Source organism: Pelodiscus sinensis, chromosome 5, assembly GCF_049634645.1.
Source record: "Pelodiscus sinensis isolate JC-2024 chromosome 5, ASM4963464v1, whole genome shotgun sequence".
Classification (NCBI taxonomy): Eukaryota; Metazoa; Chordata; order Testudines; family Trionychidae; genus Pelodiscus; species Pelodiscus sinensis.
In genome coordinates this window covers 11,333,853-11,360,162 of record NC_134715.1, presented here as the reverse complement: position 1 = coordinate 11,360,162, position 26,310 = coordinate 11,333,853, and the positions used below count along the sequence as shown (strand labels likewise).

Here is a 26,310-nt window from a genome sequence, read left to right as displayed (position 1 = left end):
CCATTAGGGAGTGCAATGCCTCCCTTCCAATGGGCTCTCCCAGTCTCTGCCGCATGCACAGCAGAGAAGAGCCAGCTGCAGAGAGCAGACAGAGAATCCAGCCAGGCTAAATCGCAGCAGCTGCAGTGATGTCTCTAACTTTGTTACTGTCTATCCTTAGCTGTGGGCAGGACAATGCCAAGGCTATGGGATGCCAGCAGTCCCCATACGGCCTTTGTAGGCTACCACCATTGCAGGTCACAGTGCAGTGGTCTCCAGCCTCTTTAACCACAAGGTCACTTTTTCAATTTAAGTGCAATTTAAGATCTACCTCAAACCCAAAGACCCGTACGCCGCTTCCTTCCCACCCCTTCTTCAATGCCCTGCCCCTGCTCTACCCCTTTTTTGAGGACTCTCCTTGCTCACTCCATCCCCTTTACTCCCCCATCCTCACTGAGGGTACGTCTGCACTGCAGCGCTGTTTTGGGATCCTTCCGGTATCCCGAAATAGCTATTCTGCATCTTGACAGCGCACCCGTTATTACAAAATATCTTTCGGGATAATGGGCGTGCTAGTCCGACGTCCCTGTAAGCCTCCTTCCACGAGGATTAAGGGACATTTTGGAATAGCGCATAGCACGAATTGTGTAGCATATTTCGAGCTAAGGGTGCTGTGTAGATGCACCCTCAGTTTCACCAGGCTGGGGTAGGAGGTTGGGGTGCAGGCTCTGGTCTTAGCCCAGGGTGGGGTACAGGAGGATTTCAGGGTGCAAGCTCTGGGAAGGAGTTTGGGTTCAGGAGGACTCATGTCTGGGGCAGGAGGTTGGGTGCAGGAGGAGGTTCAAGGTTGGGACAGGGGTTCAGGAAGCAGGCTCTGGCTGGGCACCACTTAACTGAGATGGCTTCCGGGTGGTAGAACAGAGGGGTTAAGGCAACTTACTCCTGCCCTGGCTCTGAACCACTCCTGAAAGCAGCTGGCATGTACAGCAATGGCTCTATGGCACCATGTGCTGCCCCTCACCTACAGGCACTGAGCCCACAGCTTCTACTGGCCACGGTTCCCCATTACTGATCAATGGGAGCTGCAGGAGTGGTGTCTGCAGGCAAGGACAGCATGTGGCGACCCCCTGCTCTGCCTTTCTCAGGGGCTGCAGGGACATGCCAGCCACTTCCAGGAGCCAGTGCAGGGTGGCAGCAGCCCCTGTCCAGGAGAGGTCTGAGCTCCCGGACTCGGTGCAAGTCGGGACTGAGCTGGGCTGCCCGCCTGTCCAGCTCCTAATACACTTTAAATGCAGAACTGCAGCAGGGGGAGGTCCTGGACCCAACGCAAGCCAGGACGGAGCCAGGCTGCTGGCCAGCCTGCTAAAATGTACTGGTGTGGGGGGAGGGAGGAAATGCGTGTGGTCTATAGCATTAACCTATACGCTTTTGCTTATCGGTTAATCGACTACACTATTACAGCCATAATTGAAGGTAAATGATTTCGTTTTGGAGATTATTGTTCAAGTTTCTGCCACTTGAGACCATTTCCAGTACGGTGGAAGACGATTGCGTCCGCTCTGTGTTCCAGTACGCTGGGGTAAATTTACCCCATGTGTGAGACCTCTCCCCTCTTCCTGTCCCTTACATGAGACTCCTCCCCCATCCTCTTACAGGATATGGGGAGGGGGCAATTCTCTCAGTGGAGCAGGGTTTCTCTTCCCCTCACTCTGACCAGGGCACCCCCCTAGGCAGGGATGATCCCAGACTGGGACTCTCTTCTGCCTGGCCAGCGCTTCCCCGTCATGGGACAGGCACCAGGTGTGAGCAGGGATCTGTTGCGAGCAGTTGCAGGACAGGCCGGTGGCAGTCTGTCTCGTCCCATTTACGGGGGTGGGGGCTGGAGCCCAGTGCCTCCCCCTGGTACCTGCGGGAGGGGAAACAGGCGCTGGCAAAGTTTGTCTCTATGGCCGGCTGCCAGGCAGCTCCCAGGCAGGGTAGCGAGTCTTGCTTGCCTTGCTCTAAGACTGTGCCTGTTCTCTGCTGTACTCAGGGCTGAGTGTACCCTCCCATTCCCCCCATGTTAGTTTGGGTGACAAGCCATGTCGAGTGTCCACATAGTAAACTCTACTGGGAGGTGAAGCAGAGATGCAATGGGGCATTGTTATACTGGGAGGCGTTAATAGGCGCCATCTACCATTTGTCAGTTGTCTGTGGATCAAATCTCTCCTGTGGCTTTTGCTAATCAGGTGGCAGGAACTCCATGTGCCCCCCATTTCCCCCCTTTGTTTTCTGCTTTCCCCCAGGATCAAGAAGGTCCTGGCCCTCGATACCTGCAATGCTCTCTGAGATTCTGGAATTGATTGGCTGCATGTTCAGTAGTTATCACATGACAGACAGACTGACAAAGAAATGCCATCAAGCTCGGCCAGTAAATCAGTGATCCTAAAACCTGTCTCAGATCATCACTGGGGTGCTGGGTGATCATCTCCCCGAGAAATATCAGCTCAACAACTGACAGTGAGTTGGGGGCAGGAAAAGGGGGGTGCTACTATCTTACTGAAAGGAAAGTTGATGGTTTCGCCTTGTTTTTCCCACTTTGCATCTCTTAGTCTTTATTCAAGCTTGAAGGAAATTTGTACATGCAAACCCCTCCCGCCATTCCATTGCCAAAGGACGTAGGCAGGATGTACGTATTTCAAGGGCTTTGTGATGTAAATTAGCATTTCTAAATGATGTACGTTGTAGCAATAGCAAACCGCTATTCTTGTCCTGGTAAAGTCTTCATCTTGCATGTTTTCCTCTGGAGAATGCTCCCCTGTGGAATTGAGCTCTTCTGCATGTTTGAATTTACCAAGAATCTGACACCCACGTACTCCTGCTTTCAACCTAAATGTCAGTAATTCAGTTTCTGAAGAATTCCTAACCTAGGTGACACTCAGGATGTCAGTACTGGAACACTGAATCTTTGAATTCAGCAGAGTGCGCTGATCTGTTGATTGCATAGCTTGCACAGTGTGAGAGCTGATGATGAGAACTGGGGAGGTGGGGAGGAAGAGCACCCACCCATGAGGAAGTATTTGGGGGAAGTTTTCTGTGTTCCACGGGTCAGGCTAGATGATCACCATGTCCTTCCTGGCCTTGGAATCTGTGACTCTTTGAGCTATGGCCATCACTAAGAGCATATGTGGGTTTTCAGGAGAACACAATTGGTGGTGGGAAGCTAGGTTGCCATTTTAAGAGAGAGTGTGGCCTGCTGGTTAGAGCAGAGAACTGGGAGTAGGGTCGCTGGTTCTGTTCCCAGCTGTGTGTGTTCTTGGGCAGATCTCTCAGGGAGGGAGTTTTACATATGCCTGCTACTAACATCCTTCAGCACATTTGACCATCTCTCCTGGGCTTGTGTGCCTCAGTTTTCCCCCTTTGCAAAATGAAAAGAACGGTTACCATGTCAGGACCTGCTGAAGTGTAACTAATGATTCAATAAGGATTCTAGATTGCTTTTAATTCCTGGGCTGATGATCATCAGGGCTAGATTCTGGGACCCTTCCATGCATTGAACAGTATCTTACAGCACAGGTGTTCTCTCGGGGGGTACCTGAACCACTCTGCGCGAGCCTGGGGCAATAGTGATTGTTCTGCACTGTCAGGTTCTGTTTCGTTACACAGTCCCTAGGCAGACTTGTTTTAAATGTTCGAGAGGGGGAAGGACGTGATGTCTCCAGTAACTCTTACAAGTGTTTTCTTTGTTTTGCATTATTCTTTACTGTCTTGGTTTCTATCAGGCATGGATGGGAAGAAATGCAGCGTGTGGATGTTTTTACCTCTTGTCTTCACCCTGTTCACTTCAGCTGGACTATGGATAGTGTAAGTGACCTTCTGCTTGGGTTTTGGGGCACAGGCAAGGGGACTTGAGTTAATAATACATTCCCAAGTTAGAGATGTTAAGTAGCGAGTAAAAGATTAATCATGTACATGATACAATTTGTATCGCATGCACAATTAGTTGATAAGGGGCTGCTTCGGTGCCACAGGCAGCCCAGCTCTTACACATTTAAACTGCAGAGCCGCAGCAGGAGTAGGTCCGGGACCCGGCGTGAGCTAGGACTTCTTCAGTCCCAGTTCATGCTGCGTCCTGACCTTTGTGGCTCTGCCTTTTGCTGCTACGCCTCTGCCTCCACTGTCCTCCCTGCATCGCAGAGCTGGTGCTAGGGGGAGCCGGCTTTTAAGCCGGCTCCCCCCAGCACTGGCTCCTGCTTCCCCCTCAACCTCACCTCTGATATAGAGGCAGCTGGGAGGGGAATGTGGGTAATCGACTTTACTTGATAAGCCTGGGCTTATTGGGTAGTTGACTATTCGACTACTCTTTTACATCCCTATCCCAAATATTGCAAGGGAATGGACATTGTACTAGAGAGAGTTGCTCACTGACCGTCCCCCCGAGGCAACTCCTGTACTGCTTATATTGGGCTGGATTGGCAGCTGGTGATTGGCTTTCAGCAAGAAGCAGCATGTAGCTGCATTGCCTAGGGGCAGGGCAACTCACGACTTGCAGAGACACATTTTGGTCCCTGCTTCCCCCTGGCTCTGTAGAGGAGCAAGCTGCCACCAGCCCTTTTCCTGGCACGACTTCCTTCTGCCTCTGTGTTGGCAAGTTGCAGGCAGCAGAGCCAAGGTTCCTCCCAGCCCTTTCCCTGGCCTATCCGCTTCTGCCTCATTCTCCCAGAGAGGCTTCTCTCCCCCCATACAGTGTGGTCTGCAATGCATTGGACACACTGAAGAGTAAGGGCACATTTTGTGACTCTGAATTCACCTGTACAGTTGCATGGGCCTGCTCACAACTGAGACCTTAGTGAAATAGTATTGAGAGTCATTATGTACCTTAACTTCTTGTTTTAAAATGTGGTTTAGCAGCTGGAAATGAGGAGAAGCAACCAGCTCTCCCCAGACCTGCAGCAATTCTGCACTGGTGAGGCCACATCTAGAGTACTGCATCCAGTTCTGGGCTCCCCACTACAGAAAGAATGTGGACGCATTGGAGAGGGTCCAGTGGAAGGCAACCAAACTGATTAGGGGGCTGGAGCACATGACCTACGAGGCTGAGGGATTTGGGCTTATTTAGTCTACAGAAGTGAAGAGTGAGGGAGGATTTGATAGCAGCCTTCAGCTTCCTGAAGGGAGGTTCCAAAGAGGATGGAGAAGGGCTGTTCACAGTAGTGAGGCATGGCAGAACAAGGAGCAATGGTCTCAATTACAGTGGGAGAGTTCTAGGTTGGATATTAAGAAAAACTATTTCCCTAGGAGGGTGGTGAAGCACTGGAATGGGTTACCTAGGGAGGTGGTGGAATCTCCATCCCTAGAGGTTTTTAATTCTCAGCTTGACAAAGCCCTGGCTAGGATGGTTTAGTTGAGGTTGGTCCTTCTTTGGGCCGGGGCTGGATTTGATGACCTCCTGAGGTCTCTTCCAGCCCTAGGATTCTATGAATTTGCTTTTGGCCACGGTTCAGGAGCCTTGCATTAATGATACTCCAACTAATGAGTATGTACATTATGGTTGCAGTTGTAACAGTAATTGCTGGATTTTGACCCCTGTCATGTCAACAGGGAATTAACCTTTTTTAATCCTGGCCCATGTCAGATGACTCAAGTCAGAAAATAAGGGTTAGTCTCTTAGCAACTCTCTCACATCTCACACTTGTATTACTGTAGCATGTGCCGATTATACATTGGTAAACGTCTCCAATAGAATTCTCTTTCCACTCAAGTCATTGACAATTCTCATTAATTTCAGTGGGGGACAGTATTTCATGCTGGATGTAAAAAAGAGAAAAGAACAGCGCTAGTTTTAAAGGTGGAAATGGTTTATGCAGTATACAGTAGAGAAGTGACCTCATTCGGTAGGGCAGGTGGACATTGTGAGAACTGTTGCCTCCAGGTAATCTTTAAATTGCAAGTGATTAGCACTGCAGAAATAAATAAGGCTAAATTGCAACTGTCCTATAATTAGATGGACTGGAATCTTAGTTATCTGGTTACAGTATCCACAATGGCTCTTCCTGTTTGCATTTCAATTGTATCGTATGATCTATGTGACCAAAAGGTACAAAACCTATCCCCAATGGTTTCTGCTAGACTGCTTCAATTCTTCTTCATATTAATAGCTCTCTGCTGCGGAAGCAGAAGACAAAGACTGAATAGCCATATTATCCTTTATTACAACAGCTTATCTTTGATATCAGTAGTGCCAGTGGTAGTAGCAAACAGTGTTGTGATCTGTGGTCAGAAATAATTACCTTCAGGAAAACAGGGGCTTTGATTAACGTTGCTAATCAAGGCCCCACTTTGAAGTAGCACTTCAGCACATGCTTAAATCTAAGTAAGTGTGACTGATTTCAATCCAATGTTAGCACATACTTAAAGTTAAACTGAGGCTTCAGAGCTTTCTTGAATATGAATGGATATTACACTCTTAAAAGTGCTTTCTTGAATTGGGCCCTAAACAAATTTATAAATGAAAAAACATGGTTGTCTGGGTATTGTATTTGCATTGTTTATAGTTTCTAAACTGCTTCTTTCTTCTTTTGGCAGATATTTTATAGCTGTGGAAGATAACAAAATTATCCCATTAAACCTGCCAGATGGGTAAGAGTTTATTGCTGGAGTTTGTTGTTGGTGATTGTTTTTTAAACGAATAACTTATAACAAAATTTTTTAGAGAGAGACAAAACAGCAAAATCTTTAATTCTGGCTTCTGTTGTGTGTTTTTCTTTTTTGTCACCTAGGAAAGCTGGTTCCAAAAGCCCCCCTTACATAAGGTAACCAGATTCTCCCTCCCCTTTCTTCCCCAAGTATCATGATAAATGAGTGTTACTTACTTCTCTCTTTGGCTGTCTTAGTAGAGTTACAATGATACGCTTTATATTTTTGAAGTATTGCAGGTGATGCACCCCCTGCAAGCTGTGTATTTAGCCAAGTCATGAACATGGCAGCATTTCTAGGTAGGAATCGCATGGGGATTTTTTGTTGTTTCTTAATTCATGTTAAGTCATTGGAACATGAGTAAAATCCAGTAGATGTTGCTGTAAAAGCTGATTATTTTGTAACTATTCAGAAACAGAACAAAACTGGATACATGTCACCTTCATAACTTCCCATTTTATTCTCTTCTTTTATCATTTCACCTTAACCTTGAGTCTGCAAGACTGTGTGTTTTTGGTGCATGGAATGATATTTTTTTTGTTTACCGAGACTGTAAAATGCTGCATGGGATAGTGTAATTAATTGGTCGTTGCATTTGACAAAATGTTATTTTTGAGGGTTTTTTTAAATTCTATTAGTAAAAATATGAACGTTCACAACTTTCTTCTTATATGGGTAAAGCTTTTTACTAACACGTTAGATGGTTATAAAGCTTGAAAAAAAAAGTTATTGTTTTTGTCAATAAAACTTTGTTATACCTGAGATTCTGTAAGTATTTGCTCCTGAATCTGTGTAAGCAAATTAATCAAAATGATTATGCTGAATTAACATTTCATTGTTATTGGCAAAGACAGACTTAGTGACAACATTGCTGTGAATGTGGTGGAAATGCCACTCCTCATAATTAACGCAGAGCTGTGCACTTAAAACAGGGATGCAGCCTCTTTGTCCCCCACACAAAGTTCAGCGCATTCCCAAACCCAGGAAATTCAGGGTTGGGGTGGCACTCAAATGTGAATGTGTTAAGGGTAGAAAGGTACAGTCAGGGCATCCAAACAGCCTTAACTCTGCCCTGGAGTGACATAGTAAAGGCAAATGTGTGTGTGTGTTGGGGGGGATCTAATTACTTTAAAATCAGTTTAACGGCAAACACTGTAATGCATCATCATCATGGTGTGGTTTTTTTCGTGGTATCACTCCAAGGCAGAGTTAACGCCAAGAGTAAATTGCAACATCCAGCTTAACCATAGATCTGCTGTGTGACCTTAGGTAACTCACTTCACCTCCCTGTGCCTTTGTACTGATACCTCCTTTACAAGCCCCCTGATGGGGGTGGGGAAAGGGGGCAGTTGCCCTGGGACCTGGTTATTCAAAGAGGCCTGGGCAGAGGCTGCAGCAGTGATGGTGCCTGGAGCCACGAGCTGTTTAAATTGCTGCCGTAGTGCTCCATGCAGCAATTAGGGCTAGCTGAGGAGGCAGGGGGGCTGTTCGGTGCCCTCCAGGCAGCGCTGGGGAAGGGGGAGGGATCATGCTGTGTGATGCTGAGGACTGGCTGCCCTTGACCTCGCACCTTCCAAGAGCATGGATCTCCCTGCACTTGCCCAGAGGCATGGTGTGGCAAGCGGCTCACCTGCCCCTTCGTTAAATGCTTAGAGACCTGCTGATGAAGAGGCCTGTAGAACAGCTTGGTCGCATAATTACTGTGCCTGAAAGTACGGATATGTACAGTAAGATGGAGTGAAAGTTGAGAGTAGACTTTTGAAAGGAACTATCTCTTATAGACACTCTTATTTATGGCCAGAACCTCATCTAGTAGAAATCAGCCTGCTTCACTGTCCAGATGGAGCTGCACTAGTTGACACTGTCTGTGTGGTCCTTGCTCATAACATGTATATGATTGATTTTTCTCTCTCTCTCTCTCTCTCTCTCGCACACACACACAAAGCTAATTATGGTTCTATACACATCATTTCAATCTATGCTCTCAAAATCAAATATAACACTATATACTTTGGAATCATCATCTCAGATTCCAGTGTCTTAGTTAATGCACATCTTCCTGCTGCGCTACTGAAATTTAAAGCCCTACTCTCCTGCAGTCAGCTCTGTAGACTTTGCATTCTCACAAAGCCCCATTAAAGTCCCTAGGCTTCTGTGTGTGTGCAGGAGCCTACCTGTGTGCAGCCCTTTTTTTTTTTAATCTGAGCTTTTATTATGTGCATGAAAATGAATGAAAGTTGTTTATGCAGTTGTGATGAAAGAAAAAAAGAACTAGATATTGAAGCTAAAACCTACTACTTTCCATCAGCATTTTCTCTCTCTAGTAATTAATCACCCATTATTACTATAGCTATGTAATCTCACCCAGAATAACTATAACTATGGAACCCCCAAGGCTGGAAATACAACCGATTTGTTATTAGATTAATGCCCATAAGCATATCAGGATAAAGCAGTTTGCTCTAATTAGCTCTGAGGCCATGTCTTCACTAAACGGAAGATCAATGCTGCCACAATCAATCTTCTGGAGTTTGATTTAGCGAGCCTTGTTAAGACTTGCTAAATTGGACTCAGAGTGAGCCCTTGCCAGCAGCTTCTGCAAGGAATAAGGGTGCCGAGGTCAGTGACCTTTTGTGTAGGATACTCTTTTAGTTTTCCTGCATAACTCCCTTTGGCATTATTAGGCATACCACATGCATAAAAGGGATTGCTCAATCTTAGAGGTAGGTAAAATTGTCATGCAATTTTTCATGGAAGTTTTCATTCTTTGAAGAAGGCTGTTTTTCAATTAAAAATGTTGGGGCTGGATGCTCCGTAGGTGGGTCCTCAGCACTTAGATCAACAAAATGATTTTGCCTTCTGAGCATTATAGTGCTATGTGGGTGTTCCACATCACACCTATGCAGCTGTTTGGTTCTAGAAGTAGGCAGGGAATGTTTTTCACATCCTTTAAGCACTTTTGAGATATTAGAGGTGGGGAGAATCTACCTTGAATAGGGCCTTTTTCTGCCTGGAAAAATTAAAATCCAGAAAACTTTTGTGACCTGAAAATCTGGAAAAAAAAATAGTTCGGGTTTCAACCATTTCGCTTCAATAATTTCATTTGTGATTACAACTATTTTTTTAAAATAATGGATATAATCTTACATTTCAAAGCGAAAAGTCAAAACAAAACTGGAATTTCTAATGTAAATACTTGAAAACTAAATATTTGAACAACTTAATTTTTCAACTAAAAAATAAAAAAGTTTATAAAAAAAACAACCCTTTCCTGAAAACAGTTTTTGTTTGGATGAATCAGAATTTTCTAATGAAAAAAATTTAAGAAGAAAATTCCTAATCAGCTCTGGTTAGTTTTGATGTTTTTAGTTATCTACTAAAATATTTTCCCTTTTTCAGATCATACCTATTTCTGCTAATCCTTATTTTCATTCCCGTGCCCCAAAAACTCTCTCACGATTCTAAGAAATAATTAATGAGATTGGATTTTACTAGTTTTAGCTCAGAGACCCCACAAAGTTCATTGCTGTTTTATGATCGTTCATCTGGCATAGTACCATCTGGTATATGCAAGAGTAATTAACATCCATCCTCCGCAAAGGATACCATCTTTCCATTTTGATATGGAGAAGGAACATTTTTGTTGCTGAGAACACTGCTGTTTTTCCTGTGTTCCTTTGCTGCCTTGTTTCTGAATACTCTTTGTCACTGATTAAAAACAATCAATTTCCTACATTTTCAAAAGTGACTAGTGATTTTGGGGGTGCTTTAATTGTTGAGTGTCTAATTTGTAGGGGAGGAAGGGGGTAATTGACTGGGCCCCAAGTGAGTTACAAGGACTCAGGGGGCCTCTGGCCATCAGCAGAACAGCTAGGCTAAGGCAGGCTTCCTGTCTACCCTCACTCTGCACTGCTCCCGGAAGCGGCCAGCACATCCCTGTGGGATGGAGAGTGGAGGAGTAGGGGGGAGGGTGTCTCTGCATGCCACTACCCACAGGAACTGAGTCCAATGGGAGCTGCGGGGGCAGTGCCTGTGGGCAGCAGAATGCAGAGACTCTCCCCCACCTTGCCTGGCAGAGACTTTCCTAGGAGCTGCTGCCAGAAGAATGTGTCTGTTGCTTTGGGTGCAGCCTGAGGTAAACACTACCTTCCTGCAACCCGACCCTGTGTCCCAGCCCAGAGTGCGTGCCTTACACTGCACATCCAGACTCCCTCCCAGAACCTGACCCTCTCCTGCACCCAACTGCCTGCCCTGGCCTGCTGAAAGTATGTATCTGAGTGGCGGGAGCCAGCAACAGAGGGAGGAGGGATGGAGAGAGCAGGGGCAGAGCCTTGGAGAAGGAGCAGGGCAGGAGTCTTTAGATTTGCCAGGGTCTTTAGATTTGCACAGACAGTTGGCAACCTATGGGCATGAGAGTCTATGGGTTAAGTTTAAAGGAGCAAACAACAGCAGTGATGTTGTGGTTGGTGTCCGCTACGGGCCAGCGAATCAGGTGGATGAGGTAGACGAGGCTTTCTACGGACAACTGAGAGAAGTTTCCAGATCGCAGGCCCTGGTTCTCAAGGAGGACTTTAATCACCCTGACATCTGTTTGGAAACCAATACGGCAGTACACAGGCAATCCAGGAAGCTTCTGGAGAATGTTGGGGATAACTTCTTGACACAAGTGCTGAAGGATCCGACCAGGGGCCGTGCGCAGCTTGACCTTCTGCTCACAAAGAGGGAGGAACTAATAGGGGAAGAAGAGGTGGGTGACAACCTGGGAAGCAGCGATCATGAGATGGTAGATTTCAGGATCCTGACTAAAGAAAGAAAAGAGAGTAGTAAAATACACACCTTGAACTTCAAAAAAGCAGATTTTGACTCCCTCAGAGATCTGAAGGGCAGAATCCCCTGGGATACTAACATGAAGGGGAAAGGAGTCCAGGACAACTGGCAGTATTTTAAAGAAGCCTTATTGAAGGCACAGAAAGAAACCATCCCGACGCGTAGCAAGAGAGGTAAACATGGTAGGAGACCCTATTGGCTTACAGGGGAAATCCTTGCTGAACTTAAGCACAAAAAGGAAGTTTACAAAAAGTAACTTGGACAAATGACCAGGGAGGAGTTTAAAGGTATAGCTCGAGAATGCCGGGGGGTTATCAGGAAGGCGAAAGCACAAATGGAATTGCGACTGGCTAAGGATGTGAAGGATAACAAGAAAGGTTTCTACAGGCATGTTAACAAGAAGAAGATGATCAGAGAGGGTGTGCGGCCCCTACTGGATGAAGGAGGTAACCTAGTGACAGATGATGTGGGGAAAGCTGAAGTACTCAATGCTTTCTTTGCCTCTGTATTCACGGACAAGGTCGGCTCCTGGACTTCTGCGCTAAGTGAAGCAAGATGGGATGAAGATCGACAGCCCGTGGTGGGTAAAGAACAGGTTAGGAACTATTTAGAAAAGCTTAAACGTACACAAATCCATGGGTCCAGACTTAATGCATCCGAGGGTACTGAGGGAGTTGGCAAATATCATTGAGGAGCCTTTGGCCATTATCTTTGAAAAGTCGTGGAGATCGGGAGAAATCCCGGATGATTGGAAAAAGGCAAATGTAGTGCCCATTTTAAAAAAAGGCAAGAAGGATGATCCAGGGACCTATAGGCCGGTCAGTCTTACCTCGGTTCCTAGAAAAATCATGGAAGGGATCCTTAAGGAATCCATTCTGAGACACTTGGAAGAGAGGAAAGTGATTAGGAATAGTCAAGCATGGATTCACAAAGGGCAAGTCGTGCCTGACCAATCTGATTAGCTTCTATGATGAGGTAACTGGCTCTGTGGACGTGGGAAAGTCAGTGGATGTGATATACCTTGACTTTAGCAAGGCTTTTGATATGGTCTCCGACAAGTTACGGGAATGTGGATTGGATAAATGGACAGTAAGATGGATAGAAAGATGGCTAGAAGGCCGGGCCCAGCGGGTAGTGATCAACGGCTCGATGTCAGGATGGCGGTCGGTTTCTAGCGGAGTGCCCCAAGGTTCGGTTTTAGGACCAGTTTTGTTCAATATCTTTATTAATGACCTGGATGAGGGGATGGATTGCATCTTCAGCAAGTTTGCAGATGACACTAAGCCAGAGGGAGAGGTAGATACGCTTGAGGGCAGAGATAGGGTCCAGAGTGACATAGACAAATTGGAGGATTGGGCCACAAGAAATCTGATGAGGTTCAACAAGGACAAGTGCAGAGTCCTGCACTTGGGACGGAAGAATCCCAAGCATGGTTACAAGCTGGGGACCAACCAGTTAAGTAGTAGTTCTGCAGAAAAGGACCTGGGGGTTACAGTGGATGAGAAGCTGGATATGGTGCCCTTGTAGCCAAGAAGGCTAATGGCATATTGGGCTGCATTAGGAGGAGCAATGCCAGCAGATCCAGAGATGTCATTATTCCCCTTTATTCGGCTCTGGTGAGGCCACATCTGGAGTATTGTGTCCAGTTCTGGGCCCCCCACTACAAAAAGGATGTGGACGCATTGGAGAGGGTCCAGCGGAGGGCAACTAAAATGATTAGGGGGCTGGAGCATTTGACTTATGAGGAGAGGCTGAGGGAGTTGGGTCTGTTTAGTCTGCAGAAGCGAAGAGTGAGGGGAGATTTGATAGCAGCCTTCAACTTCCTGAAGGGAGGTTCCAAAGAGGATGGAGAGAGGCTGTTCACAGTAGTGACAGATGGCAGAACAAGTTGCAATGGTCTCAAGTTGTGGTGGGAGAGGTCCAGGTTGGATATTAGGAAAAACTATTTCACTAGGAGGGTGGTGAAGCACTGGAATGGGTTACCTAGGGAAGTAGTGGAGTCTCCATCTCTAGAGGTGTTTAAGTCTCAGCTTGACAAAGCCCTGGCCGGGTTGATTTAGTTGGGATTGGTCCTGTCTAGAGCAGGGGGCTGGACTTGATGACCTTCTGAGGTCTCTTCCAGCTCTATGGTTCTATGATTCTATGTGGAAGTCCTGGCTGTGTCTGAGGAGCGCACTCAGCAGTGCAGCTGGCAGCTGCAGCACTGTCCAATGTGCAGGCACAACTTTTGTGTGCAGGGGGGCCCACTGATTGTTCTGCCCTGAGGCCTAGAATTGCTGCTGGTGGGCCTGCTAATTTTGAGGCAAAATTTTACAGGGCCCTAATTTTCAGAAGGTACCGAGTGTCCATCGTTGAATATCTGGCACCTTCCAAGTGTTTTCATTGACATCCAAAAACAGAGGAACCCAAAAGTCATTGGTCCTACAGGCCCAGTCGATCGTGTTAGTTTGCATCACATAGTTACTGCACAATTTGTCTTCCATTAAAATCGGTGGCAGAATCTTAAGAGGACCAGTGTGTGTACTGAAATTAAAATCCTACGATTCCTTCCCTTTTACACTGACCGATTCAGGTGGTGATAATAATAGAACATCTCTTTCTATATATATATGCAAAAAATGTACTGCAGGAGGACAGAGTGATGTCATCACGTCACTCTGCATTGCCCTGCCCCCCAACCTGGGCAGAGTCAGAAGGGGAAGTAGCAGCCACGGCTTGGGCCTCCCCTGCGGCCCCTCTTTGGCGGGTGCTCTGGGATACACACTGGCCCCTGGCTTCCCTGCAGGAGGGTCGGGGGCCCCGGTGGGAAGCAGCTCCAGCTCCCCGCTCTGCTGCTTGCTGCCGGGCTCTGGCTCCTGCAGCCCAGCTGCCGCCTAGCCCAGTTCCTGAGTCCCACTGGCGGCTGGGGGCAGAGAGCCGTGGCCTCGGCCTGGCCCTCCCAGGCAGATGGGGGAGATGGGGCTGCCTCAGTGGCTGGAGGGGGTTGACAAGCAGTAAAGTGGGGCACTTGCCAGAGGCACTTAGGCTGGAGCAGAGTCCCTCTACCGCCTCCTTTCCAGCCAGACTGCCCTCACTAGCGGGCCCGCCCGCTCACCATGCCTGTAGCTCCGCTGCTGGGCTCCTCCGCTCCAGGCCCACTGCCCGCCTCAGCCTCGCCCGCCTGGCCACTGTTGCTAGTGCCGAGCTGCTTGACCTCTAGCCTCTCCATGGGGATGGGAGCTTGGCTCTCCCTCTGCACAGGCGCTTAGCTGGTGGCCAGGCAAACTCATCACAGGGTTGGGGGGTGAGTCAGCAGCCGGGAGGGGAGAAGGATGGAAGAGCCGGGCCTGGGGCAGACTCAGTGGTGGGGGGTAGGCGACCGTAGTGAGCAGGGGGCACAGCTCCCTAGTTTATATGATCTTTTATGAGCTAGGATTCTCCCTCTCTCTTATACTCTGACAGTAACGAAGCAACAGCACATGAGAGGCGGTTCATTTCAGGTACAATAGTACTGTCTTGGGGTGCCTTGCGAAGAGGAAGGTTGTGTAATTTAAGTGCCTCTATAGTGGGTGATGCCGTCCTCAAAAATAAACTGACTGTCATGTTATGTTGGAGCTATCAACAGAAAGGGTAAATAACTAAGGCTGTGTCTAGACTGCAGGGTTTTTCGAAAAAACTTCACCTGTGTCTAGACGACAACCGCGTTCTTTCGAAATTAAATCGAAAGAACGCGGCTTTTCTTTCGATGGCGGTACTCATTTCACGAGGAAGAATGCCTTTTTTCGAAAGTGTTCTTTCGAAAAAAGGCGTTCTTGAATGCCAACAGGGCTTTTTCAAAACAGCATCCAGACTGCCTGGGTGCTCTCTTTCGAAAAAGCGGCTCACTTTTTCGAAAGAAGAGGTTGCAGTCTAGATGCTCTCTTTTGAAAGAGGCTTGTAGTCTAGACATACCCTAAGATGAAAAGGTCATGCCTATGCATTGGCTGAGGCTAGTATTTTGCCCAGGGTGAAACTCAATAGAGCCACAGTAAAGAGTACATTTTCTCTGCATCGAGTCAAAGAGATCCAATGGAACCCCCCTTTCGGAATAATACCTGGTAAATGATTAATCGGCTGCTGATGTGCTGGTTGGTAAACAGTGCTTCCTGCTGCATCATTTATCTTTTAATGTATTACTTGGGCAACATGCTGAATTGAAATCCCTGGAAGCTCTTCATTTTATATCTGATCCTGATCCAATTGAAGTGCATGGGGGAAATCTCATTAATTTCAATGGCTTAAGACCAACACCTGTCTGTTAGGAGCAGGTGCAGCATGAGCATCATCAATGCCATCATCCCAACGCTGCCCTACCCCTGTGTCTCAGCCACGACCTGTAAGTACCTGTAAGGACTGCATAGGGGTGAGAGTGGCGCTGGTGCGCAACAGTGCTGAGAAAATGGTCACTTTTTGGTTTGGGGGCCAAACTGAAAAATCAGTTAATTTTGAACCGCAACTTCATGTTTTTTAGTTTCTCTCACCCAAATGAACAAAATCTAAATTTTTTGTTCAGATGGATCAACATTTTCGAAATGAATCCATCCCGGTTTTTTTCCCACAAAAAAAGTCAATTTTTTTTATGTGGCTGGAACTGTTTGCCAGCTTGGGACCTGAATTCATGAACAGATTAAGTAGCTGAGTTCTAATTCTGGGCCCCTCCTCTGTTCTTATTCTCTCTGCAGCGAGACCACTAGCAAAACTTCACCTGTGAGACGGACAGTGTTTCACAAGAGCTGGACTGAGATCAGCAGTTCATTTTACATGACTGTCCATCAGGTGGTTATTGCTTTTAGTTCCTACTGATCAGGTTTGGTTTTCAGCCTGAGGCCTGGAGGTGCAGGACTCTCTCTTGTCATCAGGCTAATATAACAAATCTGACCTATTTTTTAAAAAAATCAGTGCTGAATGAACCAAACTAAATCAGTGGAATCTACTTATGAAAGAAGCTTGGAGCGGATGAAAAAGGACTTACACTCCACATAAACCCTCAAAACAGGTCGTAAGGGGGACCAGAAGACACAGTCTGGGCCCTTTGCACTGGAGTAATTTAATTCTTGAGAATGACATTGATGTTATTGAGCCGTATATGAAACGTGGGGTTGGCTACCTAACGTGCCTTTTGCTATGGACGAGGACTTTGTTTTTAGTGGACAGGTGTCCAAAATTACAGACGGTGCTTGTCATGATTATGAGGGTTAGCCAGCAGCCTGGGGATTAAGGGGTTAACTACACCTAGCCAGGTGGAGTGACCAATAGGAATGTAGATGGGACTTTTCAAACTGGGATAAAGGAATTTGGGTTTTTTTTCTTTTCTCCCTTTTGTCTCTCTGAGAGAGTTCTCTGCAGCTACAGAGAGGGACAAGCATGTCTCTCTCTCTCCAAGACACCATTCTTCATTTTCTGTAAGTACAGTAAAGTTTAGGTAGTTTCGTTAGGTTTTATTGTTTTATGGATTGGGTATGGGATCTGAGATCTGGCACTGCTTAAAAGATGTTTTGGCTTTTCTTTGTAACTAAGTTCTAGGCCCATGGAGTTTCTCCATGAGTATATTTTGTTACCTCCCTATCTAGTCATTATGTTTGCAAGAGGAATATTGTTGTAATAATAAAAGTTCTTTCTTTTCTTTTTATTAACCTGGCAGTGGTGGCCTTGATTTTTATTTTAGGGGTAAGATTTCCCAAATGATCTTTCCCCTGATTTCTTTATCAATATTTGGGTGGTGGCAGCGGAAGTTTTATTCCCAAGATCTAGGTTTTTAAGATTTTGGGGGGAGTTTGATACCAAAGCCTGGTAGATAAGGCTTTGGGGTACACTTGCTGGCCCCCACTTCTGCATTTATCATGCCAGAGTGGGGAAGGAGCCATGACAGTGCTATTGCCTATCTGTAATGAAAGGCACGGTGGAACGTCCAGAAGCACTTAGCACTGGCCTACCTCTGTCTCCTTTGGGAAACCCCACCCCAGAGGTGTGTGCTGTGCATGTTTATAACTGCGCGTCCGGTGTTCTCTTTCCTTTTTCAGCGCTTGTCGTTGCTGTTCTCCGCTTTATACAGCTGAAGCCAAAGGTGCTAAACCCCTGGCTGAACATCAGCGGACTGATTGCGTTATGCTTGGCCTCGTTCGGAATGACCTTACTGGGCAACTTTCAGGTACCCCACTCCCATTTCCAGCTTATTGGCAACTAACGTGTCATTTACCAACTCCATGTCATGATGGCCGCATCCATTATCTTGGTAAAACTGCGCTGGCAGACCTACCTGCTGTAAGCACAGATCTCTCTGCTCTTTGGAGCTGCCTATGGCAGTACGGCTGCTAGCACGGCTGTCCATGCTCTCAGCTCCTCAAAGGACCCCTGCCTATTGCCTTTTACATTGCTTCCCTGGTGGCAGAGGGGAGGCTGCAACTGCCGCAAATAGCACTGATGGTTCCTGTTAATTTAAAAGTTTAAGTTAAAGCCCAAGAGAAATAACCCTCTATTCCCAGGCAGGATTTGAATCTGTGTCACCTAGTGTTCCATTTTCTGGCACTCCATAGCAACTGGGAATCTACCTCACCTGGGGGCAAGTGTCAGGCTTGACAGACGTGTGCCTAAGTGGGAGGACGGCGCTGGGGGATGGCCAGCCCTGGGAGCTTGCACGCACATATGTGCCAAGCAGGGATGCCACACACAGCTGCCATAAGGATAGTTGCTGTCTGTGATTAGAGTGTATCAGTGTGTTACTTCTTGTATATGCTTAGACAGGCCACAAGAGGGACTTTATAAACACGCAAGACATTTCTTGCTGTGAGCCATTGTCCTGGCTGTCGTTCTTGCAATTCACAAGCTGTTCTGCGTGTTACAAACTAGCTGTCAGCCGTCATTTTGAGACACCACAAACTTGCTCTAAAATGGGGCATGTGTCCACTGTACTGGTGTGTCTGCTTGTCTCTTGGGTGCAAATGAAATCTTAGGGGGAGGATTTTCCCAAGTATTTAAAGTAGTGGAGGTTGTGTTTCTAAATCCCCTCTGTGTCTTGGAAAATCTCCTCCTACTGGATTGCTAACTATGCAACTCTGACGGGTAACTGCTGTGCAGGGATGAGAAATCAAGCAGGGCCAATTCTCTGCAGCCATAGCTGTACAGAAATCAGCGAATTCATGGCAGCAGAGAATTTGGCTCATTATCTGTACCAAATTGGAAAAATACATAGGTTTTCTTAAAAAAAAAAAATCTGTTGGCAGTAATCACGTGGTTGACTTTTTATTAAGGATGAACCAGTCAGATACTTTAGGCTAGATTCAGCTGGTGTTCACCAGTTCCGTGTAACTTCATTGCCGTAAGTGCCCATTCCCTGTGTAGCAGCTTGCGGCCATGGCTTTGCTTGGGAACCTCCAAGTTGTAAGAGCTAGCCCGATGCTTGTCCAGCTGTATAAAGGGGAAGCAGCGAGAGGCTGGGGTCAGCTTTAAGAAACTGGATCTTAAAGTTTTCCTTTATTTTCTGTATTTTACTCTTGAGTGAAGGCTGGTTCTTCTTTGAGTGCTTGCTCACGTCCATTCAACATAGGGGGGTGTGCACCAGCGCCGGAGGGTTTTTCCTTGAGCAGTATCCGAGGACCGGCTGTAGCATTCCCTGGAGTAGGGTGCACATGCTGCACTGGATAACATGCTGCCAGGCTCCCTCCACCCTCAGTTCCTTCTTGCCACCAGCAAGGGTGCTTGCAACTTCAGAGCTGCAGTTTTTGCTGTCATGTCTTCTTTATCTCAGCTAGCTAATTGTCTGTAAATTGGAAAATCCTAAAAAACAACAAAGTTAACTGCTGTAGTTTAGAACGGTTTTAGGTCCCTTAGGGACTGAGCGTCCGTGTTCACACACAACGCTGGCCCAGCATCCACTGGCCACAGGTTTTCTGCAGGAAAGTCTCTTGTGTGGTTTCTGCAGCATTCTCACTGGAGAGCTAGTGGGCAGGATAGTGCTTTGCTTGCTCCTCTTCCCTTTGGGAAGAAATTCTGCTTGTGCATAAGCGAGGCTCTAAACAGCTGACCTTCCATACGCTTACACTGTTTCATGCTGCAACTGGGTAGGAAGGCAGCATTGGCTTTGTCTTACCCATTAACAACTCTTCTTTGATACTACACCCTCCGTCCCCCTTCCCAAAACTAGGATCACACGGAGGATTTTCATAGATTTTTTTTTTTCTTTGGGAGGTATCAGAGCAATCATTCATAAGTTCTTTTGTCTTTGTAGCTCTCCAGTGACGAAGAAATCCATAATGTTGGCACCTCCCTGACGTTTGGTTTTGGGACCCTCGCCTGCTGGATTCAGGCTGCCTTGACACTCAAAATAAACCTAAAGAATGAAGGAAGAAAAGCTGGGATTCCGCGAGTCCTCTTGTCAGCTGCTATAACCCTGTGCGTGGTCCTTTGTATCCTTTTTCCTTGCTTGCTGCACCTGCAGGTACCTAGAATAACACATCTGCGTATCACGGAAGGAGGGGAGTTAGAAGGTAATGTGTAACACAGACCCACTTTCCCCCTTCGTAGTATTATCCATCCTAGCGCTCAAAATGTTTTCGGGCATTAATGAAGTGAGCCTTACGTTCCTCCCCTTCCCACCAGGGTAGGTTAATATTGTTTTCCTTCTGAGGGTACTGAGACTCAGAGAGATTGTGACTTGTCCTAGATCATTTGTATAGGAGCACTGTGTGGCAGGCCAAGGAACAGAACCACTGTCACCCGTGGGCCTGTCCTGTGCCCACCCCACAAACCCGTCCTCCCTCATCACTTGGGTTTGAATAAACAAGGAGTGATAAAGTTACCCCATTAGTCTGATTTTCACTTCTTCCACTGCGCCTGGCCTGCCCTCTAGTAGGGCCTCGTAGTGGCCTCTGCAGTTGGCAGATTCTGACATCTGTGTCACTTGTGGCAGAAACTATACATGCAAAGCCCACCTCACCTAGTGGGCTTAATTCTGTCACCTGTTTGTGCCAATTGCAGGTGTGGGTGAGAGTGCTGGGAGTGCTCACCTGGGTGTTTGTGCACCCTTTGTGAAAATCAGGCCCGAGGGAGATGTGCGAGCTATTTCCAGGTCTGCCCACACCTGCTGTGAGACGAGAGTGGGTCACTGAATTACTCTCTGACTTCCCATCTGTTGGAAGGAGGAGAACAATGCTTATCCCCCCACTGAGACCTCGGTCTGGATGATAGTATAGAAATGCTAAATACTGTTGTTGTTAATGGATGTTAATAACCGTTATTAATCTATACGTTCATCTGCCTGGGCTCATCGATTAATGTTCACGGTTAAACACAGACTCCTGGTGCCCACGGGGAGCTGGCTTAAAAACCGACAGCCTGCACGCACTGGCTTTCAGAGAGCTGTCTGCTGCTTAGCATGTAACCGCTGGAATTTTCAGCAGTTACACAGTTAGTGTGTGTCTAGTCTACAGGGTTTTGTCGACAAAAGTGGACTTTTGTCGACAAAACTATACCTGCATCCACACTGCCTTTGAGTTATGTCGACATAACATCGACAAAACTCAGCAGTTTTGTCGATGTATGTAAACCTCATTGTAAGAGGAATAACGCCTTTTATCGACAGAGTTCTGTCGATAGAAGGCATTATTGCATCTACACTGTCCGTTGCGTCCACACTGTTATGTTGACAAAGCGGCTTGCTTTGTCGACAGTACTGGATGTAGTCTAGACCAGTGGTCCCCAACCCTTTTAGGTTGTCGGGCGCCAGGGGGCGTGGCCGTTTGCCTGTTGCGCGCCCGGGGGGCGGGGCCCCCTCCAAGGGCTGCGCGCCTGGGGCCGGCGCTCCCCCCCCCCCCCCCCCCGCCGCCGAGTGCCGCGCGCCTGGAGCCGGCGCTCCCCCCCCCCCCCCGCCGCCGAGTGCCGCGCGCCCAGGGCCGGCGCTCCTCCCCCCTCCCCCCTCCCCCCGCCGAGTGCCGCGCGCCCAGGGACGGCGCTCCTCCCCCCCCCCCCCCCGCCGAGGGCCGCGTGCCCGGGGCCAGCGCTCCTCCCCCCCCCGCCGAGGGCCGCGCGCCCAGCGCTCCCCCCGCCAAGCGCGCTCCCCCCGCAAGCGCCCGTGCGCCATGTACCCGGGGCCAGGCCAGCCCCGAGAACCTGGCGGGCGCATTGAAATGCCCCCGCGGGCGCCATGGCGGGCGCCATGGCGCCCGCGGGCACCGTGTTGGGGACCACGGGTCTAGACGCTCTTTATCGACAGAAGCTTTGTCGACAGTATCTATCGACAAAACTTCTGTTGACAAAACCCTGTAGTCTAGATGTACCCTTACTTAATTACACACATTTTAACATCCCTAGCTTAAATGCTGTCCCGAAGAAGGGATGCTTCTTGAATTTGCAGCCTTGGTGCTTTTTGGCCTGACCCTATCTGCTAAAGTCCCCTTGACTTTTGGGGCTTTCCGTTTAGGATTAGGGTATTTTCACCAGTGATCATTTGGCCTCCCTTTTTGCATCCGTTCTTCCTGCTCTGCTTATTCTGTTACCCATTTTAGTTTTTGATGTAATTCTTGTTGGCAGAACGATTGTTCCTCTTTGCGCCACAGTCCCAGCTCTGTTTTAACTTAATTTTAGCATCAGATACAATGTGCCTATCACAGCGTAGAACTGTATTTCTCTCTTACTACAGTAGTGAACATAACAAGAGACAATTACCTTTTGTCCTCCTCACATTTCTGTTATGAAACCAAGGCAAGAAAAGCTGTTACGTCTGAAAGTCTTGGATAGGTCTTTTTTCCCCAACTTGTTTAAATTCCCATCATTCACTGTGATTGTCAGCAATGCGTTTAAAATTACTTGTCTATCTTTTCAAAGGTTATTATAATATAGAAGAGTATCTAAATCCCAAGAAATAAAGCAGTATGACTAAATTACTCTTATACAATTGGCCATATATAGCAACTCTTTTGTATCATAGAATCATAGAACCATAGAGCTGGAAGAGACCTCAGAAGGTCATCAAGTCCAGCCCCCTGCTCTAGGCAGGACCAATCCCAACTAAATCAACCCGGCCAGAGCCTTGTCAAGCCGAGACTTAAACACCTCTAGGGATGGAGAATCCACTACTTCCCTAGGTAACCCATTCCAGTGCTTCACCACCCTCCTACTGAAATAGTTTTTCCTAATACTGTTAGGAAAGGCAAATAGGATGCTAGGAATTATTAAGAAAGGGATAGAAAGTAAGTCCCAGAATATCTTACTGCCCCTGTATAAAACTATGGTACGCCCATATCTTGAATACTGTGTACAAATATGGTCTCCTCACCTCAAAAAAGATATTTTGGCCTTGGAAAGAGTTCAGAAAAGGGCAACTAAAATGATTAGGGGTTTGGAACGGGTCCCATATGAGGAGAGGTTAAAGCAACTGGGACTTTTCAGTTTAGAAAAGAGGAGACTGAGGGGGGATATGATAGAGGTATATAAAATCATGAGTAGTGTGGAGAGGCCGTTAAAGAAAAGTTATTTATTAGTTCCCTAAATAGAAGAACTAGAGGACACCAAATAAAATTAATGGGTAGTAGGTTTAAAACTAATAAAAGGAAGTTCTTCTTCACACAGCGTGTAGTCAACCTGTGGAACTCCTTGCCAGAGGAGGCTGTGAAGGCTAGGACTATAATAGAGTTTAAAGAGAAGCTAGATAATTTCATGGAGGTTAGGTCCATAAAAGGCTATTAGCCAGGGGATAAAATGGTGTCCTTGGCCTCTGTTTGTCAGAGGCTAGAGAGGGATGGCAGGAGACAAATCGCTTGATCGTTGTCTTCGGTCCACCCTCTCTGGGGCACCTGGTGTTGGCCACTGTCGGCAGACAGGACACTGGGCTAAATGGACCTTTGGTCTGACCCAGTATGGCTGTTCTTATGTAATATCCAACCTGAACCTCTCCCTCCACAACTTGAGACCATTGCTCCTTATTCTGCAATCTGTCACTACTGAGAACAGCCTTTCTCCATCCTCTTTGGAACCTCCCTTCAGGAAGTTGAAGGCTGCTATCAAATCCCCCCCCCATTCTTCGCTTCTGCAGACTGAACAAACCCAACTCCCTCAGTCTCTCCTCATAGGTCATATGCTCCAGCCCCCTAATCATTTTGGTTGCCCTCCGCTGGACCCTCTCCAATGTGTCCACATCCTTTTTGTAGTGGGGGGCCCAGAACTGGACACAATACTCCAGATGTGGCTTCACCAGAGCCGAATAAAGGGGAATAATGACATCTCTGGATCTGCTTAATACTCCTCTTAATGCAGCCCAATATGCCATTAGCCTTCTTGGCTACAAGGGCACCATATCCAGCTTCTCATCCACTGTAACCCCCAGGTCCTTTTCTGCAGAACTACTACTTAACTGGTTGGTGCCCAGTTTATAATAGTGCTTGGGATTCTTCCGTCCCAAGTGCAGGACTCTGCACTTGTCCTTGTTGAACCTCAGATTTCTTGTGGCCCAATCCTCCAATTTGTCTAAGTCACTCTGGACCCTATCTCTGCCCTCAGGCGTATCTACATCTCCCTCTAACTTAGTATCATCTGCAAACTTGCTGAGGGTGCAATCCATCCCCTCATCCAGATCATTAATAAAGATATTGAACAAAACCGGTCCTAGAACCGAACCTTGGGGCACTCTGCTAGAAACCAAGTGCCATCCTGACACCGAGTCGTTGATCACTACCCGCTGGGCTCGGCCTTCTAGCCCACTTTCTATCCATCTTACTGTCCATTTATCCAATCCACATTCCCTTAACTTGCTGGCAAGAATATTGTGGGAGACCGTATCAAAAGCCTTGCTAAAGTCAAGGTATATCACATCCACTGATATGTCTCATTCCTAGGACTACGCATCCCATGCATTCCTTTTTTCATGCTTAAGTTCACCAAGGATTTCCCCCGTAAACCAATCCGGTCTCCTACCATGTTTGCCTCTCTTGCTACATGTCAGGATGGTTTCTTTCTGTGCCTTCAATAAGGCTTCTTTAAAATACTGCCAGTGGTCCTGGACTCCTTTCCCCTTCATGTTAGCATCCCAGGACGGTCTGCCCTCAAATCTGAGGGAGTCAAAATCATCTTTTTTGAAGTCCAAGGTTTGTATTTTACTACTCTCTTTTCTTTCTTTAGTCAGGATCCTAAAATCTACCATCTCATGATCACTGCTTCTCAGGTTGTCACCCACCTCTACTTCCCCTATTAGTTCCTCCCTCTTTGTGAGCAGAAGGTCAAGCTGCGCATGGCCCCTGGTCAGATCCTTCAGCACTTGTGACAAGAAGTTATCCCCAACATTCTCCAAAAACTTCCTGGATTGCCTGTGTACTGCTGTATAGGTTTCCCAACGGGTGTCAGGGTGATTAAAGTCCCCCTTGAGAACCAGGGCCTGCGATCTGGAAGCTTCTCTCAGTTGTCTGAAGAAAGCCTCATCTACCTCATCCACCTGATTCAGTGGCCTGTAGCAAACACCAACCACAACATCACTGCTGTTGTTTGCTCCTTTAAACTTAAGCCATAGACTCTCAACAGGTATTTCTTCCTCTTTATACTGGAGTTCAGAGCAATCATAGTGCTCTTTTACATATAGTGCAACTCCTCCTCCTTTCCTCCCCTGCCTGTTCTTCCTGAACAGTCTATACCCTTCCATGACAGCGCTCCAGTCATGCGAGTCATCCCATCAAGTCTCCGTTATCCCAATTAAATCATATTTCTTCAGTGGGCCAGGGCCTCCATTTGTTCCTGTTTGTTGCCCAGGCTTCTCGTATTAGTGTACAAACACCTCAGGTAACCAGTTGATCGCCCTATCTTCTCCATTCGAATCAGGGGTCCTCCTTTCTTGCTCGTTCCTCTTTGCATTTCTTTCCGGTATCCAACTTTCCCACTCCCCTCAGGGTTGTGCTCACTGTCCCCTGACGAACCTAGTTTAAAGCCCTCCTCACTAGGTTTGCAAGCCTGCCTGCAAAGATTCTCCTTCCTCTCTTGGTTAGGTGGATCCTGTCTCTTCCTAACAATCCTTGTGCCCGGAACAGAGTCCCATGGTCAAAGAAACCAAAGACTATTCATTCTTAGTTGTAAATGTGTGTGATTCTTTCTTCTCGGGATGCAGGTTAAACAATAATCCTCTACAAAAGGTAGGTGGATAAGTAGGTCAGAGGCCACATCTACGCTTTGTTGAGGGTCCCCCAGTTTGGCCAGGTCTCAGACTGCAGGAAGGAGCATAATCTTATTTCAACCATGTTCTAGCCCTACAAAGTCCAGGTGTTTTAACTATGTTAGGGAAGTTTGTGTTGTAACCAGATGGCTGGCCTGGGAGTTTTAATACTGTAGATGAGACAAAAGAAGTCAGTGTTTGCTAAACGCCAGCTGTGTGCTTAACGGGGCATGAGATACAAAGACACAGTCCCTGTCCCAGGGAGCTGAGTCCAAATAGGACGACAGCGCAAAAGACCCTGAGGCAACTCGGAGGAAGATTTGATCTTAGACTGTGGTGCTTTTTCCTCAGTATAATAGACAAGAGACTGTATTTTTACTGGTGTTTCCAGACTTCCCACAAAGGCTGTTTTGCAGAGGTTCTGGAACGAGTGGCCAGTAGGAGTAACAAGTGGATTTACCCTAAGCCCAAAATAAGGTTAGACAAAGAGACTGGCCCTGTCGATACTTCCCCTTCTCTGTCAAATGCTTTGAGATGAACGGTGCCAGGGCTAAGCACAATTTAGCAGGAATAGGAGCACGTTCATTATCCACATGAAAGCATTGCCACAAGTGACAGCCTTGAAATGTTCCCAGTTTATTCAGTTTCCTGTTGAATTGCATAGCTGACATTCAGCTTGTCCCTGA

At 47.1% G+C, this 26,310-nt stretch overlaps 1 protein-coding gene across 10 annotated transcripts in view; it reads left to right on the top strand.

The window, feature by feature from the left end:
• Positions 1-26,310, top strand: part of TMEM150C (transmembrane protein 150C) — an 81,235-nt gene that overhangs the window by 52,341 nt on the left and 2,584 nt on the right. For 5 of the 10 annotated variants that reach the window (XM_075929486.1, XM_075929481.1, XM_075929482.1 and 2 more), the window contains 6 exons: positions 3,741-3,822; positions 6,544-6,597; positions 6,738-6,770; positions 6,886-6,953; positions 17,520-17,647; positions 19,724-19,901. In XM_075929486.1, coding sequence (XP_075785601.1) covers positions 3,743-3,822; positions 6,544-6,597; positions 6,738-6,770; positions 6,886-6,953; positions 17,520-17,647; positions 19,724-19,901 — 541 coding nt within the window. In that variant the 5' untranslated portion in view covers positions 3,741-3,742. Of the gene's footprint in view, positions 1-2,264; positions 2,479-3,740; positions 3,823-6,543; positions 6,598-6,737; positions 6,771-6,885; positions 6,954-17,519; positions 17,648-19,723; positions 19,902-26,310 lie in introns of all 10 variants that reach the window. The other 5 variants (XM_075929484.1, XM_075929483.1, XM_075929485.1 and 2 more) reach the window with 2 other exon arrangements.